Source organism: Miniopterus schreibersii, assembly GCF_964146895.1.
Source record: "Miniopterus schreibersii genome assembly, chromosome: 16".
In the NCBI taxonomy this organism is placed as follows: domain Eukaryota; kingdom Metazoa; phylum Chordata; class Mammalia; order Chiroptera; family Miniopteridae; genus Miniopterus; species Miniopterus schreibersii.
The window spans coordinates 2028696-2042997 of record NC_138116.1 but is presented as its reverse complement, the minus strand read 5'-3'; the positions used below and the strand labels follow the sequence as shown (position 1 = coordinate 2042997).

The 14302-nt window shown below is 56.2% G+C and overlaps 1 protein-coding gene across 4 annotated transcripts in view; it reads right to left on the bottom strand.

Annotated features, from left to right (window-relative positions):
- Positions 1–441: 441 nt before the first annotated feature.
- The window catches only part of CYTH1 (cytohesin 1), a 49965-nt gene continuing 36104 nt past the window's right edge, over positions 442–14302 (bottom strand). For 2 of the 4 annotated variants that reach the window (XM_081161194.1, XM_081161193.1), the window contains exons 3-13: positions 13396–13460; positions 11773–11839; positions 11394–11512; positions 10971–11051; positions 10085–10197; positions 9351–9499; positions 8896–9007; positions 4143–4219; positions 3399–3470; positions 2783–2937; positions 442–1914 (exon numbers count right to left, since the gene is read on the bottom strand). In XM_081161194.1, coding sequence (XP_081017320.1) covers positions 1836–1914; positions 2783–2937; positions 3399–3470; positions 4143–4219; positions 8896–9007; positions 9351–9499; positions 10085–10197; positions 10971–11051; positions 11394–11512; positions 11773–11839; positions 13396–13460 — 1089 coding nt within the window. In that variant the 3' untranslated portion in view covers positions 442–1835. Of the gene's footprint in view, positions 1915–2782; positions 2938–3398; positions 3471–4142; positions 4222–8894; positions 9008–9350; positions 9500–10084; positions 10198–10970; positions 11052–11393; positions 11513–11772; positions 11840–13395; positions 13461–14302 lie in introns of all 4 variants that reach the window. The other 2 variants (XM_081161196.1, XM_081161195.1) reach the window with 2 other exon arrangements.

Below are 14302 nucleotides of genomic sequence, written 5' to 3'. Positions count from 1 at the left end.
TTGCTCGGGGGCTTTTCCTGTGAAATTAAAATTCAGTGTGATTGTGTGAAACTCGGCAGGTGATACAATGAAGAGCGTTCCTTTCCAAACATAAGAGTCTGCATGGTGGGGACAGGGCAGGGTGCGGGCAGGGACATGCCATGGGTGAGGATCGGGGTGGGGGGCTTCCTGGGACTGTGGGGACAGTGAAGCAGCCCAGGGAAGAGGGAGGAGGCACTTCCAAGGGGAGAAGGGGTCTGTGGGCAGCACAGCAGGAACCGGAGCTGGAAGGGGGAAGGGCGGGTGACAGGCAGAACCCACGGACGACCACGTGGTTGGGCAGATCGGAGTTTATTTGCTGCAGCTCCTTGGTGCTAGTTTACAAGGCAAAAAACCCAACCAAACAAAAGACAGCTGGAGTAATAATTATAACTCTTTAAAAACCCTGTCAACAGCTTTCAGTCATTTCTTTATATTTTATATTTTGACAAAACTTTTTTTAAACAAATACAAAATAATCTAAGAGGAGAAAAGCCCTACGCGGTAATTACACCTCTGATAAATAGACCAATACTGACCGGTCCCTCTGTCAGGGAGAGGGCTCTGGCCCCGCCCGAGGCCGCCTGGACTTTGGCTGCCCCTCTGGGAAGTTCATGTTCCAGCGGGACCTCCTGCATCTTCCCCAAGCTCTGGCATAAAAATCGCCTGAAGCCACTCAAGGTAGGACCTGCACCAAGGGGGAGGACCCCTGAGGCTCCCCACCAGCCCCTTTTACAAAAGCTATTTCCAGAGATGCGAACCTGCCCTAAAGACAGGGAGCCGCCAGCCCCCCTCCCCCTCCTGGCCCGGACGGTGACGGGAGCCCCAAGAGTCCCTGAGAGATCGGCAGGATGAAGCTGCTTCCTGGCTCCCTTCGCACCACAGGTCAGAGGGCAGGGCCCACTCCCACGTCTGAGGGACAGCTAAGGGATAGCACAGGTGGCTTCCCACCCCCTGCTCCACCTGCCCAGGCGCAGGGCGGGGGGGGGGGGGGGGGCAGGTGTGGGGCAGAGAAAGCTGCAGCCCCAGGAGAGTGGTCAGACCCCCCATCCTCTAAAACGAGGACTGGAGTTTGGGGAGTGGGAGCCTAACCAAGGGAGGGACATGAGGCTGCCAGAGCCTCGCGGCCGCCTGCTTGGTTTTGGTTACTAGGTATTTAGCTCAAGGAAAACGCCTTCTACTCTAAAGCCCGGTAGGTGTGGATCCCGAGATGAGCAGCGCGGGTGTCCGACGGGCACTCCCCACTCGGCGCTCCCGGGCAGACTCCGTGTCAGGTCCGTGCCCTTGCTGCTCCCTCTGCCCTCCCACTGGGGGCCCACACCTGCCCCTAGGCCCAGGGCCACCCCCTTAGCAGCTGCCGGGGAGAAGCCTCCCAGCGAGATGGGCAGGATGCGCAGGCACAGCTCTGCTTTACCTTCCTCTTCTTAAAAAACAAAAATATATCTTTATAGGACGTGGCTTCTCCACTTCAACGTGTGGTGCTACAGAGACATGGATTCCGGTGCAGGGCTGACGCCTCCTCCCAGGGCAACACTGAGGGCGCCCGTCACAGGGCTCGGCCACCAGCGCTGAGCGGAGACCCACGTGGCCGCTGAGTGGACACCCGCGCGGCTGCCCTGGGGCCAGAGCTCTGCTCTTTCCAGAGAGAAGGCGCCCCCGCGGCACCGGCTCAGGTCCCTCTTCCCAGCGGGAGCCGCCTGCCCTTCTCCCACTTTAAACAAACAGCAAAAGCTGAAGCTAGTCTCTGGGGTCGAGGGCGATGCCCGGCGCCCCTGCCCAGCGCCCCGTCCGTGGGAGCCCCGCCCCTCTCCGCAGACTCAGTGTCTCTTGGTGGAGGAGACCTTCTTCTTACGCGCAGCCAGCATCTCGTAGAAGGGGTCCCTGCTGATGGCTGCTCTGCAACACAGAAGGGGGAGCGGAGAGGCTGAGGGCAGGCGGGGGACACAGGTGCCCAGACCCCTGCTCACTCCGTGCCCCGTAAAGGCCATCAGTGCATCCACCGTCTCCGTGTCTGCAAGACGGCTAAGGAGAGAGACACGGAACGGGTGACAAGACCGTGTGGGGTGTTCACAGGAACAGAGTGTGACACGTTCCCTCAGCTGTGGTCTCACCGGGGTAAACAAATGTGGAGCTTTAGTCCACGACGGAGCAGTGACACCCGCGACCCAACCGCCGCAGGGCTGCACCTGGCACGGGTGCTTTCGGTCGCAGCCAGGTCCCACCGGGACACCCAGCCGTGACCTCCTCGTGGTGCTCGGCAGCAACGCGGGGCAACCCTGGGCCACGGCTCTGTCCACACCTGGGCGCTGACCGGCACCTGCCCTCCTCCCAGGGCACAGCCTCCCCGCGACAGCAGGACCCTGGTCACAGCCACATGGCTTCGGGCAAGTTACTCTCCCGCGACAGGCCTCAGCTTCCTTCATCTGTAAAAGGGACGGCGGCACCTCCCAGGACTCAGAAACGACAAAACACGACTCCCATGGCCACTGAGCCGCCACCGTGAAAACCAGACCTGCGCCTGAAGACCTGGGAAAACCAGCTGGGCGAATGGCACCTGTTCCTGTCACTCGCTCACCTGCGCCCCACGGGCCTGTGAGGCGCACGCTCTACGATCCGCTGAAAGTAATCTGCGGATCTCGGTCACACTCTCCGTGGAGAGGGCAGGGCAGCTGCTCTCAGCAGGGGCAACAGCGGGAGAGGGGCGGCCTTGGGGCGCGGGGAGTGGGGGGGCGCAGGGCGCGGGGCTGGGCCCAGCAGCACCCACCTGATGCATTTGATCCACTCTTCCTTCTCCTCGGGCGTCGGGGCGGAAATCCGGTACACGGTGTGGTTCCCCTCCACCACGCGCCCGTCGGCCTCCGTCTTGCAGGCCTTGATGACCTGGTCCTTATTGTCGGGGATGTACAGCTCGAAGCAGTTCTGAGAGTCGGGGCGACACAGATCTAAGAAGAACGTTAACTCCCTTCCCCCGGCTCTGCTCTGACTTCACACGCAGGCCGTGTGTTCCCGGCAGGAAGAGGAGCCTGGACTGAACTCTGCAGGGCGAAAGCTGTGTCCGGACCGGCCTCCTCGGCAAAGCCACCCCCAGAGCGAGTCAGCCAGAGCCGCGCCGGCAACGCCACGGCGCTCCTGAGACGGCAGCCTGACCGGGTGCTGCTGCTCCTCAAAAGGGACAAGTCCACCCCATGGGGTGGTGAGTGACGCTCAACAAGTGGACAGAACAAAGAGGTCACTCGGGGCCTGACCTTTGGCCTGAGCACTAAAGTCCAGGCTCGACAGTCCTGCCCGTGGTTTTTAGGTGAATCTTCGCCTCATTCTTTTGCAAAGAGCTGCTCCACCCATTCCTTTCCTTCCCCAAATATCCCACCACAAGTACTCACTGGCTTTTTGGAGTCCTCCACCTCCCGGATGCTCAGGTTCTCCAGAGGGATGATCCCCCGGGGCTCCTTATCCTACGAGAGGTGGGCAGCGCTCAGGGCTCGGTTTGCAAACACACCCGCGACATGACTCACCCTCACCCGTCTGCCTCCTCCAAACTCAGCCAGTCCCACAGCGACGCTCTCAAATAAGAACCAGGTCAGGAGATGCATGAGTGCTGTCGGGACCCCACGTGGATCCCCATCATCGGAGCCTTGGCAAGGAACGCGCCCAGGGATCCAACAGACCCTGGCAAGAGGGTGACGGCCAGACCCGTGTTGCCCTCGGTGGGAGCAGGTGGCCCTTCAGACGGCACACATTGAGCGTCTCTGCCTGACCCCTCCTCATCTTTTAAGCCTCAGTTCCTGGAGTCAGCCACCCCCAAAGGCCCCATTGTAGTCCTAGGTGCCCAACACCTGGGATAGAGCTGTCACGGGGCATTCTCTACTCATCTCCTGGCCTGTCTTCCCCGTCACCAGACTGAGGACCCTCCAAGAGAAAGTGCCCATCTGACAACTCCACCAGGATCCAAAGAGGCACCTCACTCCTGCCCAGAACACAGCAAACCCCGTGCCGTCCCCTCACCTCGCCTGGTCCTCCTGCAGGGCTTCCCAGCTCAGCAGCGGTGGCTACCACACAGGCGCCTACACACAGCCCGACGGCCGGCAGCCCAGCCCCCCAGCCCCAGGCCCCGAGCGGGCACTCACCGTTGTATACTCAAAGTAGTAAAGGCAGTTGTCCGTCAGAATGAACCAGCGCCGTTTCCAGGTCTTGACCCTGCCACCTGCGGAGCAAGAAGAGACACGTGTGGGCCAGGAGGTGCCGGGCAGGGTGGGCCCGCAGCACGTGCTCCCCTCCAGTGAGGAGGAGGCAGCAAGAGCAGGCGCCAGAGAGACACAGAGACCATGGCAAGGTTCACATTGGTGACAAGACACAGAGCCAAACAGAAGCACCTTTCACCAGGTGAAAGTCTGGTACAAGCAGAGCAAGCAAGTCAGGTGGCGCCTGAGATGGAGTCAGGACAGAGATGAGAGCAAGATGAGCTCGGTGGGGAGGGAGACCCGGGACACGCTGGGCACGCGACGCAGCTCTGACGGGGCTGAGGAGTTTCTCTCGGGGTGGAAATGGGCAAAAAAAAGAGGGGAGAGGGTGAGCCCCTGATCCAGCTGCACGCTGGGCTGGCCAGGCCGTCAGAGCTGCTGTATCAAAAGGCGGGGGAGGAAGAAGGGGGACACTGCCGGCCCTTCCTGTCAAACCCAGCTTCCTGGGATGTGGAGCCGCACTTCCTGGGTGTCGGGAACTCCTACCTCGGCCTTGGCTTCTGGACCAGGTCCTAGCACTAGGACTTCCTGGAGCCCTGTCTCAGGGAGGTTTCCTGGCAACAGGAGGCTCTGGACTGCTCACCGGACATTTGTGGGAAAGACCACTCGACAGGGCCACGTGGGCCCTGCAGTGCAGCTGCGAGCTGCTGACGGCCTCTCTAACCCTTTGCAATAGTTCTCAACGGAAAACAAAGCCAAGCTGGGCCGCGAAGTCACGGAGAGCCGGACACGGGGGGAGGGAAACTGAACTGTGACTTGCCTCGTTCACGACCAAGGCCCACACTTTACCCCCTACTTACGCCAAATCAAGGGGAAGCTTTCTGGACATGAACAAAGTTATCCAGAGGCCTTCAGTGCCACGACACATGGGGCATTTTAAGCACTCCTTCCTGCCCAGATGGTATGCGCTTTTTGGTAAGATTTAACCCACAGAGAGCGTAACTTCTGCGATCTTCACAGACAGTGAGGACCACGGTGTGAAGCTAGTGTGGACTCGGCAGTGCTTTCTCCTGCCTCATCGCAGAGAAGGCAGTTCTGCAGGGAGCATTTCCCACCCCAGGATGTGCCCGCGTGCTCACGCCAGGTTTCCCGAGAGGAGATGACTGCGGGAGGGATGCGAGCGATGGCATGGATAAAGCGTGCAGCGTGTGTCCTGGCAGCAGTGCAAGGACCGCTGGTCCCTCTGGCGGGCTCTGTGTGGGGCCTGCTCTCAGGAGGTGAAGGGGCTGACCACTCATGCCGAGCTTCTGGACGGCACACTCGGTCATGGAAGAGGTTGGCGGTCACAAGCTCGTGCGACACCCTGCCCGCCTGCACTGGATCAGGCAGACGCTCCCCCACAGCGATGGGAAGTGTATATGAGCGCATGCCCGTGGCCCCGAAGGCATGGAGAGGACAGCCATGGACCGGGACGTGGCATGCACGTGGAGAACAGGAAAGGCTGGCGGAATCGAAGGAATGAGGAAAAGGCACGGGGCTTACTTAGACCTGGAGCCGCTTTGATAGGGGAAGGCCCCCCCATTTCAGAGTCTGAGAACTCAGCTCTCCTGCCTCTTGGGCCTCCATCCCCACACAGGGCTCAGCACCCAGGACACCTGGGCCCTCGCTGACGACCATGCACTCCCCTCATGGGACCACCCAGGGCACATGGGGCTCAGGAGTCATGGGAAAGGTCAGAGGCCAGAGGAAGACGGAGGGGATCCGGCAGAGAAAGCGAAGCTGGGGGGACTCTCCCCGACTGAAAAGCTGGGCCACTTCCCCAAGCACCTGCGGCATCAGAGACTCTGCCAGGAGGCTCCACTGCAGTCCCCGGGGGCACTTCCCCGCGGGAAGAAAACAGACATGAAACAAGCAGACAGGTCAATGCGCACCTAGGACAGTCCCTGTGGAACTCACAGGACCCTCCTCATGTCCCTGAACCCAAGATGGAAGGCCAGAGCCAGCTCCCCCTGGAGTCGGGAACAACTTGCCCGTCCCTAAAACGCTGCCAAGAACGTCACCGTCTGGTGGTTCTTTTTCCCCCGGGAAGCTCTGCCCAGGTCGGGGCACAGGCCTGGGTTGTGGGCTCGGTCCCCAGTAGGGGGTGGGCAGGAGGCAGCCCACTGATGTCTCTCTCTCCCTCTCCCTTCCTCTAACATCAATTAAAACATATATTTTTTTAAATTTAAGTAATAATATAAAAAACAGAGCCAAGGCTGGAATGCCCTCTCCTAACACCCAGAAATGAGGCAAAGGGGCTTTAAGGAGGAGTTTTTGGTTTCTGTCTCCTTTTAAAAAAGTTTCACTCGGCACTGTTCTGAGCTCAGGAAACACCGCTTCCCTCTTCACGCAGAGGTGACGCCCTCCCCGGTGCTCCTGGTCAAATTGGATCAGAAGCACGCGGCTCAGGAAGTCAGAATGCCCCCCTCCACTTTAAAAATTACTTTTTAATTCACGGGTGTTGACTGAAATTCAACAAGTGGCACACGTCTCTGGGAAGTGCCTACAGGAAAGCGTTCGGGGTCCTCTCTGTGCTTTCTCCCACTGCTGCCTGCAGAAGGCACCTCGCTGTCCCCACTGTGCGCCGCCCCAAAACGGGAAACCCCTGATCCTGGCCAGTTCCCGAGGGACTGTACAAGAAGTTAGAAGCAGCATTAACACTACCACCAGCAATTAAAAACAAAGTAACCAACAATAACAAAATCAGAAACGCTGCAGCAGTTACAGTGGCCTGGGCAGAGCGAGCGAGCAGGGGGAGGGGATTACATACCTCCTGGAGTTTGGGGCAAGGAAAAGGAGAGCCAAAATCATGGAAACATACAAATGAGGGAGAAAAGAAAATTAAAACAAAGAAATCAAACCCAGCTCCTCAGTCTCAAAGTGCAAAGTATTAGTCATTCACGTCTGCGGGGCAGGGGGCGGGGGGGGGGGGGGGGGGGGGGGGGGCAAACACAGCCACTGCGCCTGGGCTGCCTGGCCTGTGCAGGGGTCTCCTCAGCGAGTCCCACGGGAAGGCAGGACCGGAGGCACCAAGAGACCCTGGCCCCAAATCGGTTCTCACAAAGCTGCCATTGACTCAAAGACCCAGCTCCCCAGGCGAGGAGGGTGAGGGTACTTTGGGGAAAATTAACTGTCTTCCTTCACCCGGCTGCTGCTTTTTAATGTGTGTGTAAGGATGCACATGCACAAACCCATGAACACACGTGTGCCTGTGTGTACACAGGAACACACATCCTGTGCTATATGCACACGGACATATACACACCACTGCAGACGGCTGGGAGCCCCCTCTCAGCACAGACACAAGGGGCTCTCAGTGAACACACACCAAGACCTGAGGACGGTGTGGGAATGTTGGAAAAGGAACACGGTGACCTAAAAATCCTGTGTTTTTAACACTTAGTTAAAATTTATTTTTAATACGGGCAGTCTTGTGAATTTGCATGTCCCGTTGCAAGAACCTAACGTCAGCAGCGGCTGTCACCGCCAACATGCAAACTCTCTGCTTTGGCATTTACCCAGGTCTTGCTGGAGGGGAAGGAATGCAAGCCTGGTGCCCTCATCAGTTCCCAGTAGATTTCCTTTAAACTCAGGCCACTGGGCACTGGAGATGCCCAGCAGAGGGGCTGCCTCTGTGGTTAGTAATTCAGAGCCTGCAACTCAAAAATCCTACTGGCTCAGAGACAGATGGAACGCTGGCTAATCCAAGAGCTTAGACTCCAATCAGTGAGGCAGTGGTTTAAAAATATGTGGATACGTCATGAGGCATAAACACAGGACTGGGAGGTGCTCTCAGAGGGAAATACAAATCCCACTGCCGTCCGCACCCATCAGAATAAGGTTCCTGTGCAGCACCTCCCAGGTGTGTCAGCAACAGCCAAGAGCAGTGACGTCAACCCCCGGGACGAGCCACTGACATGGCAGAGGAGGGCCCGCTGTCGAGCACCCTGACACCATAGGACAAGCTCCGAAAGGCCGAGGCAGATCAGAGCAAAGTGCTCTCTCAGTGGCCAAAACAGTGACGTTGCCACGTCCGGGGCTCTCTGGGTTCTGCACAATAAAATAACCACGTATGGAAACGAAGACCTTGGGAGCCCCACTATCCTTTCCCTTTTGGCTGCTCAAGCACCGTCATGGCACAAGTCTCAGCCACATGAGCTCACTTTCCCAGAGGGAGGAGCAACTGTTCTGTTTTCTGAACAATAGTCATTAGTGCGGCTGTGGGGTTGTGGGGTTGTGGGGTGAGGAGGAGGGCTGCGGGTGCGGGTGCGGCAGCTGGGCTCGAGGTCGCCATGCACACTGCCGTGGAGCCAGATGCAGAGCATGATGATGCACTGGGGGGGGAGGGGTGCGGGGTGCACATCTGTGTGATGGAAGTAGAGAGATGGACGAAGCTGGCCACCCACCCCATGAGTGAGGGGCAGGCGGGGAGGGAAAGTCGGCCATCACTTCCAGAGCGGACGTGGGGCGTGAATGCACGTGGCAGTTTTACGGAGAGTGGAGTCTGTCCCCACAAGTCTCTAGCATCCCTGGGGTACTGACTGGCTCTCCTCTCCTGTCTGAAGGTGGACTTCATGGTAACAGGATGAATCTGCGACCACCCTGTTTCCCCACAGCGTGTGAATTTCCGTGGGGGCCTAATCCAGAGGGCGCCACTCACCGAGTTTCAGGAGCCAGCCTTCGCGGTCGGGATTGAAGAAGGTGTGTGTGAGGTCGTTCCCATCATCCTCGGGGATCTTAAAGGGCTCGTTTTTTATGCTCTCATAGAGATTCTGGATAAAAACAACACTGCATCTCTCTGGTTCTAGAGGTACCTTTCCTCCCCCTTCTCCCCTCCGGCAACAAGCACCCTGTGGGTACCACGGTCAGCGCCACACTGCTGGACACTGAGGAGACCACAGCTCCTGCCTTCACATGGCTCACGGAGACAGAAAAGATAAAGATGCCTGACAGATAACCGGGAAGGAAAGAAGGCAGCCCGACCCCCCGATTTATAAACCATTCCTGTCCTGACTCTGCAGCTGGGCCTCACCACCAACTTCCTGACAGAGGCACACGACTCAGTGGGTGAGGGGCACGCATCCCACACCCCCACTGCGTCTGCGCCGCGCTCACCCGGAGCAGCTCCTCGGGCAGGTCGCCTCCATCATTAATGCCCCGGTTCATGGCGATGAACCTCTCCACGGTGGGCTTGTCTTTGACGTTGGGGTTGTGTAGGCTGGTGTTCAGCATGATGATGGCAAACGAGAGGACGTAACATGTGTCTAGAGGGGGCAAAGGGACCGTCAGAAACGTCCAAGGAGCAGGAAGTGCGGGTAAAACCGAGGCCCATGAGCTGGGACAAGTCCATGTGTCTGGAACCGCTGCCACTGAGCAGCTCTGTGCAGCTCCTGAGAGCAAGGCCACAGAAACAATGCCCAGGGCTAAAGGTGCCCACTTTCTCAGATCTTAACTGCAGAAGGTCGGAAAAACGATACAATGTACGAAAGAGAAAATGCATGTTGCCTCCTATGGATGTTGCGCCTCCTATTTACTTTACTTCCTGTTTGCAAATGGCCCTCTGTGGGTAACACACCACCAGATATATGGTTTGAGTCCTGTTTTTTCTAATCTCATTAGCATTTTCCTATAGCAATAAAAACTCTTAAAAACATGACTTTTAAATACATAACAGAGATACCACAATTTATATCCCCACTCCTTATGGTTGGATGTCGGGTTGTTTCCTACTTGTTACTGCTCTAAATACCATCTACACTGATGTTCTCAGGCATGAGCCCAGCCCCCTCCTGTAAATGTCGGAATGCCAAGATGAGCCTGCGTGAGGCCACGTGCTGAGGACTGCCCACCTGTGGACTGGAAAACCCCAGGGTTGCACTGGCAGTACCGCTGGGCGAATGCCTCCATCATCCGGTCGATCTTCTGTGCCTCCCCCGGCAGCCGGAAGCTCCACAGGAACTGCCTGGGTGACAAAGACAGGCCATGTCACAGGGCTGAGGGACACCCGTGGGGCTCAGCTTCTATGACAGAAACTGTTCGGATGCTCGCTTTCCACATCACTCCCGTCCCGTCCAGGGAGAGGTGCGAAGGAGAAAGTGAAACTTAACATCTCCCTAACCCTCAGGGTACTGCAAGGACGGAGCTACGGACAGTGCTCGTCCTCATGACCTCAGCTTCCAGAGCACAAGACACGGGGAAGGAAGAGACTCTATTGGAGCCTTCACGACGGAGCCTCTGAGTCAGAGAGACCATGCCCACAGGGCTGATCTGCATTATCTGTGTCTCTCTAAGTGATGCTACTATTACACTACGGCACTGAGAATACAGATAACTTCTCAAAGGACACACGCTAAAAGACTTAGTAAAAAATTAAAGTTTACTTTTCTCTCTCTAAAATGAAGCGCACAGCTACCTACTTCCTGTTCTAGGACTGAAATAAAAGCATTTTCTAAACTAAAAATTAGAAAAGATTTCGAAAGTTAAATATACATCCATTTCCAGAATGTTAAATGAAAATCCCAAGGAAGAGCTTTGCGAAACTTGCTTTCAGAAAACAACAGAATTTCACTCATTTTAATCACCCAATTTTTCAATCCTAGTCCTACAAAGTGCTTTTCTTTAAGTGCTGCAAGTATCCAAAATAACCCCCGAAAGGTACCACCACTTCCCTAAAATGCCACCAGGAGGACACCTGAGCCAAGACCTGCCTCTCCTGCCTTTCAGGTGTAGACTCACCGTAGAGCCTGGACAAGGTTCAGGTCAGTGAACTCGTGCAAACCCACAAACGCATGGAGAACCTGGATATTAAACTCGTCTCTATCAAGAAAAACAAGACACAGGCAGAGAAAGCAGGTGTCAGACACTGATAGTCCAAGGCTGGCCCAACCCCCAGCGGGGCAGTTTCCCAGGACACCGAGTCCCGCCCTCCTATAGGCTCAGAGGAGGGACCCATCTCCTCTGACTGCTGCAGAAGCAAACACAGCGCCCTGCCCTCCCCTCCCCGCTCACACACCAGCTGCTGCCCCCTGGGGCCATGCCCCCTGCACCCCGTCACATGGCTGCTGCTGCCCAGGACAAACTGTCCTCAGGAACTCAGCCTTCTGAAGCATCCCTGTGTAACCCCTGGCCCACGCACTACCCCGTGTCCCTGGGCCTCACCTCTCCCCCAGGTAGTCCCCGATGGCAGTTTTGTTCAGCCCTTCACCTTTGTACAAGAACTGGGCGATGTCCTCACAGGTGTTCTTCAGCAGGTCGTTCTCTATTAAGAACTGGATCCCCTAAAAACAAAACAAAGATGCTAGTGACACTCACTCCAGAAACATCTAGAAAGGAATTCAGAGGCACAGCAAGAGGGTGGGTGCCCTGGATGCAGGCGCAGTGTGATAAACACTGTCACCGACGCAAAGGGCGAGGGCACCGTGACGTGGGCACCACGGCTTCCACATGAGCTGGGCTCCACCCTGAGGGGTACAGGCTGGTGAGCCGTGACCAACCCCCCAGCCTCGAACCCGAGCCTCTGACCCACCCTTTCTCTTACCTTTTTAGGGTCCATGTTAAATTTTTTCCTGCCCATGGCTACCTGTTTGTTCCTCTGCATGTTTTTCCTGGAAAACAACCACAGCAGCTACTTTAGTGCCCAGGCATCAGAGGGTCTAAAAGATGAATATAATCCCCACATGCAGGTGGCGGTTCCCAGGGAATTCTGCAAGATCCACCCAGAATGCACAGGCGTGCTGGGTCTAACTGTGGGAGGGCCACTGGAACCCCGACCCTGGGGCCATGCTCCTTCCACTCCAGGGTTTTGTTTTCACATGGCTTTTTAAACTTCATTAACCTATACTTTACGTATCACAGGATGCACCCTGAGCGATGTTTAGTAAACTTTTACTAAGCTGTGCAATGATGCCCACCATCCAGTTTTCTATCACCTTTGTCACACAGGAAGCAGGGGAGTTAACAGCCTTCTACCTCCAGCTGTCCACACATCCACCTGTTGGCAGACACTGAACCATTCCCAATTTTTAGCTATGTTAAATAACAAAGTTATAAAATACCCTGTACAGGTCTTTCTGTGGCAGGCTTCCTTTCTCTTGAGAATACCGGGCGTGGCCCTGCTGTAACAAATGGCTGCCCTGTCTTATCCTTGCCCACACGAGGAACCCAGGCTAGTCAGCTCCTCCGGCCACTGGGTGTGGAGCGGCTCCCCGTGGCAGGTTTAGCTATATCTCCTATGACTGAGGATGGCGAGCATTTTCCACGTGTCTACGACACATAAGTTTCTTGTAGAAAGCATCTTTTCAAGGTTTTTGCCCACTTTTTTCTGGCTTTTTTTTTAAAGTTGTATGTGTTCTTTATATACTTGTATATATTCTGGCTACAGAGCCTCAAATACAGGTATTGCAAACATGTTTTCCTGGTCTGTGGCTTACCTGTTCATGTCTTTTAACAGTATCTTTTATAAGGGCAGAAATTTTAAATTTGGTGAATTGCAATTTATCCGTTTCTTTTAAGCTACAGTCTTTTAAAAATGAAGAGAGGTGTGATCCACAGCTGACGACAGAGACACTGAAAAGATGAGTCAGCCACTCTCTGGGACAAGAGCCTCACTAATCCCACTGGCACTGCCCACACACATTTAAAACAAAGTTCACAGTCTTAGGAGGCCAGACAGGGAGCGCGAGGCTTCAAAACCTCAGGCCCGTACGAATGAGAAACAGCCCATCCATCGCTTTGAGCAGTTAGGAAACGGTCGGGGAGCCCCATTCAGAGCCAAACTCTCCGAGTCGCTGACATTTCACATAGTGAGAAGAAAAACACAACCCGCAGGGACCCCGTCCTATGCACTGTGACTCCATCTCTACATCCGACCTTCAGCCGCAGGGCGCGCAGACAAGCTCGCGAGTGCCCAGACCCACAGGGCGGTACGTGTCTCTCAGTGGGCAACTGGGGGGGAGCGAAGGCTCCCGCAGCAACGCGGCAGCGAGCTGTCTGGGCCTTCCCGGCCACCCCGTGTCCCACACCGAAGGGTAGGAGACGGCAAGTGTGGTTTCGGACACACTCGCTGGGAAAACAGGACAAAAATACGCTTCCTCCTTAGACGCCCATGACAGACTGCACGCGGCGACCGCAGCCGCACACCCACAGGCACCAGCAGGCTCACCGTTCTTCCGTGGAGCCCAGGTTTTCAATTTCATTGGCCACTTCTGCTATCTCATCCTTCAGCCTCTGTAAAACAGAGCCCGGGGTCACCAGACAGGAAGGTGCATGTCATATTAAAACCTCTGAAACCCCAAAGCTCCATCCAACGAAGAGCAAAAATAAGGCAAACTGAAATAAGTCAAACCAACAAAAATCTAAACAATTTTGGAAATTCTTCTATTCAACGCATCTTTACCGAGCTCCCAGCAGGCAGGGAGCATGCCAGGGAGCACCAGGTGGAGACAGTTCCTGCCTTCAAGGAGGTCGCAGTCTGGGAGACGAGCATTTCCCACTGAGACACGGCTGCCATGGTGTCAGAGCCCAGCTGTAGCCTCCAAGAGCAGAGACAGGAGGCCCCACCACCCATCCACCCAGCTGCCCCCAAGGTGCGCGCTGGGTCAACACAGCTGCCAAGTGCTGCAGAGGACCTGCCGGCCCAGGCCTTCATTCCGCCTCCTCCCTCCCTCCCAGGTCTGCAGGCCCTCAGCACGGACTCACAGTGAGGGCAAAGCCTTCCTGGCATTTATCAGTGAAACAGGAATCAGAATTAGGGCAAGTGGTCCAAATACACAGGAAACCACACTGGAGCAAGGTCAGTGTTGCCCTGCATGCTCACAGTGCTGGGTGACAGGGCTTGTCCCTGCCCCTCCCCACTGCCCGCCTGAGCTTAGGGATCCCAGAGGAGCACCTGCTGCCTCTAATGGCCTCTACGGCTTATTTCCCACGAAGCTGGGTGGTTACGCAGAGGGACAGAGAGAAGCACCGATAAGTATATATGGCTGACTAAGCATCTCCAGGGACCAGCAGCTTTGCAAAGTCCTATCCAAACTTGAACTCACCTAACCCCACGGCAACCTGTCAGCAGGTGT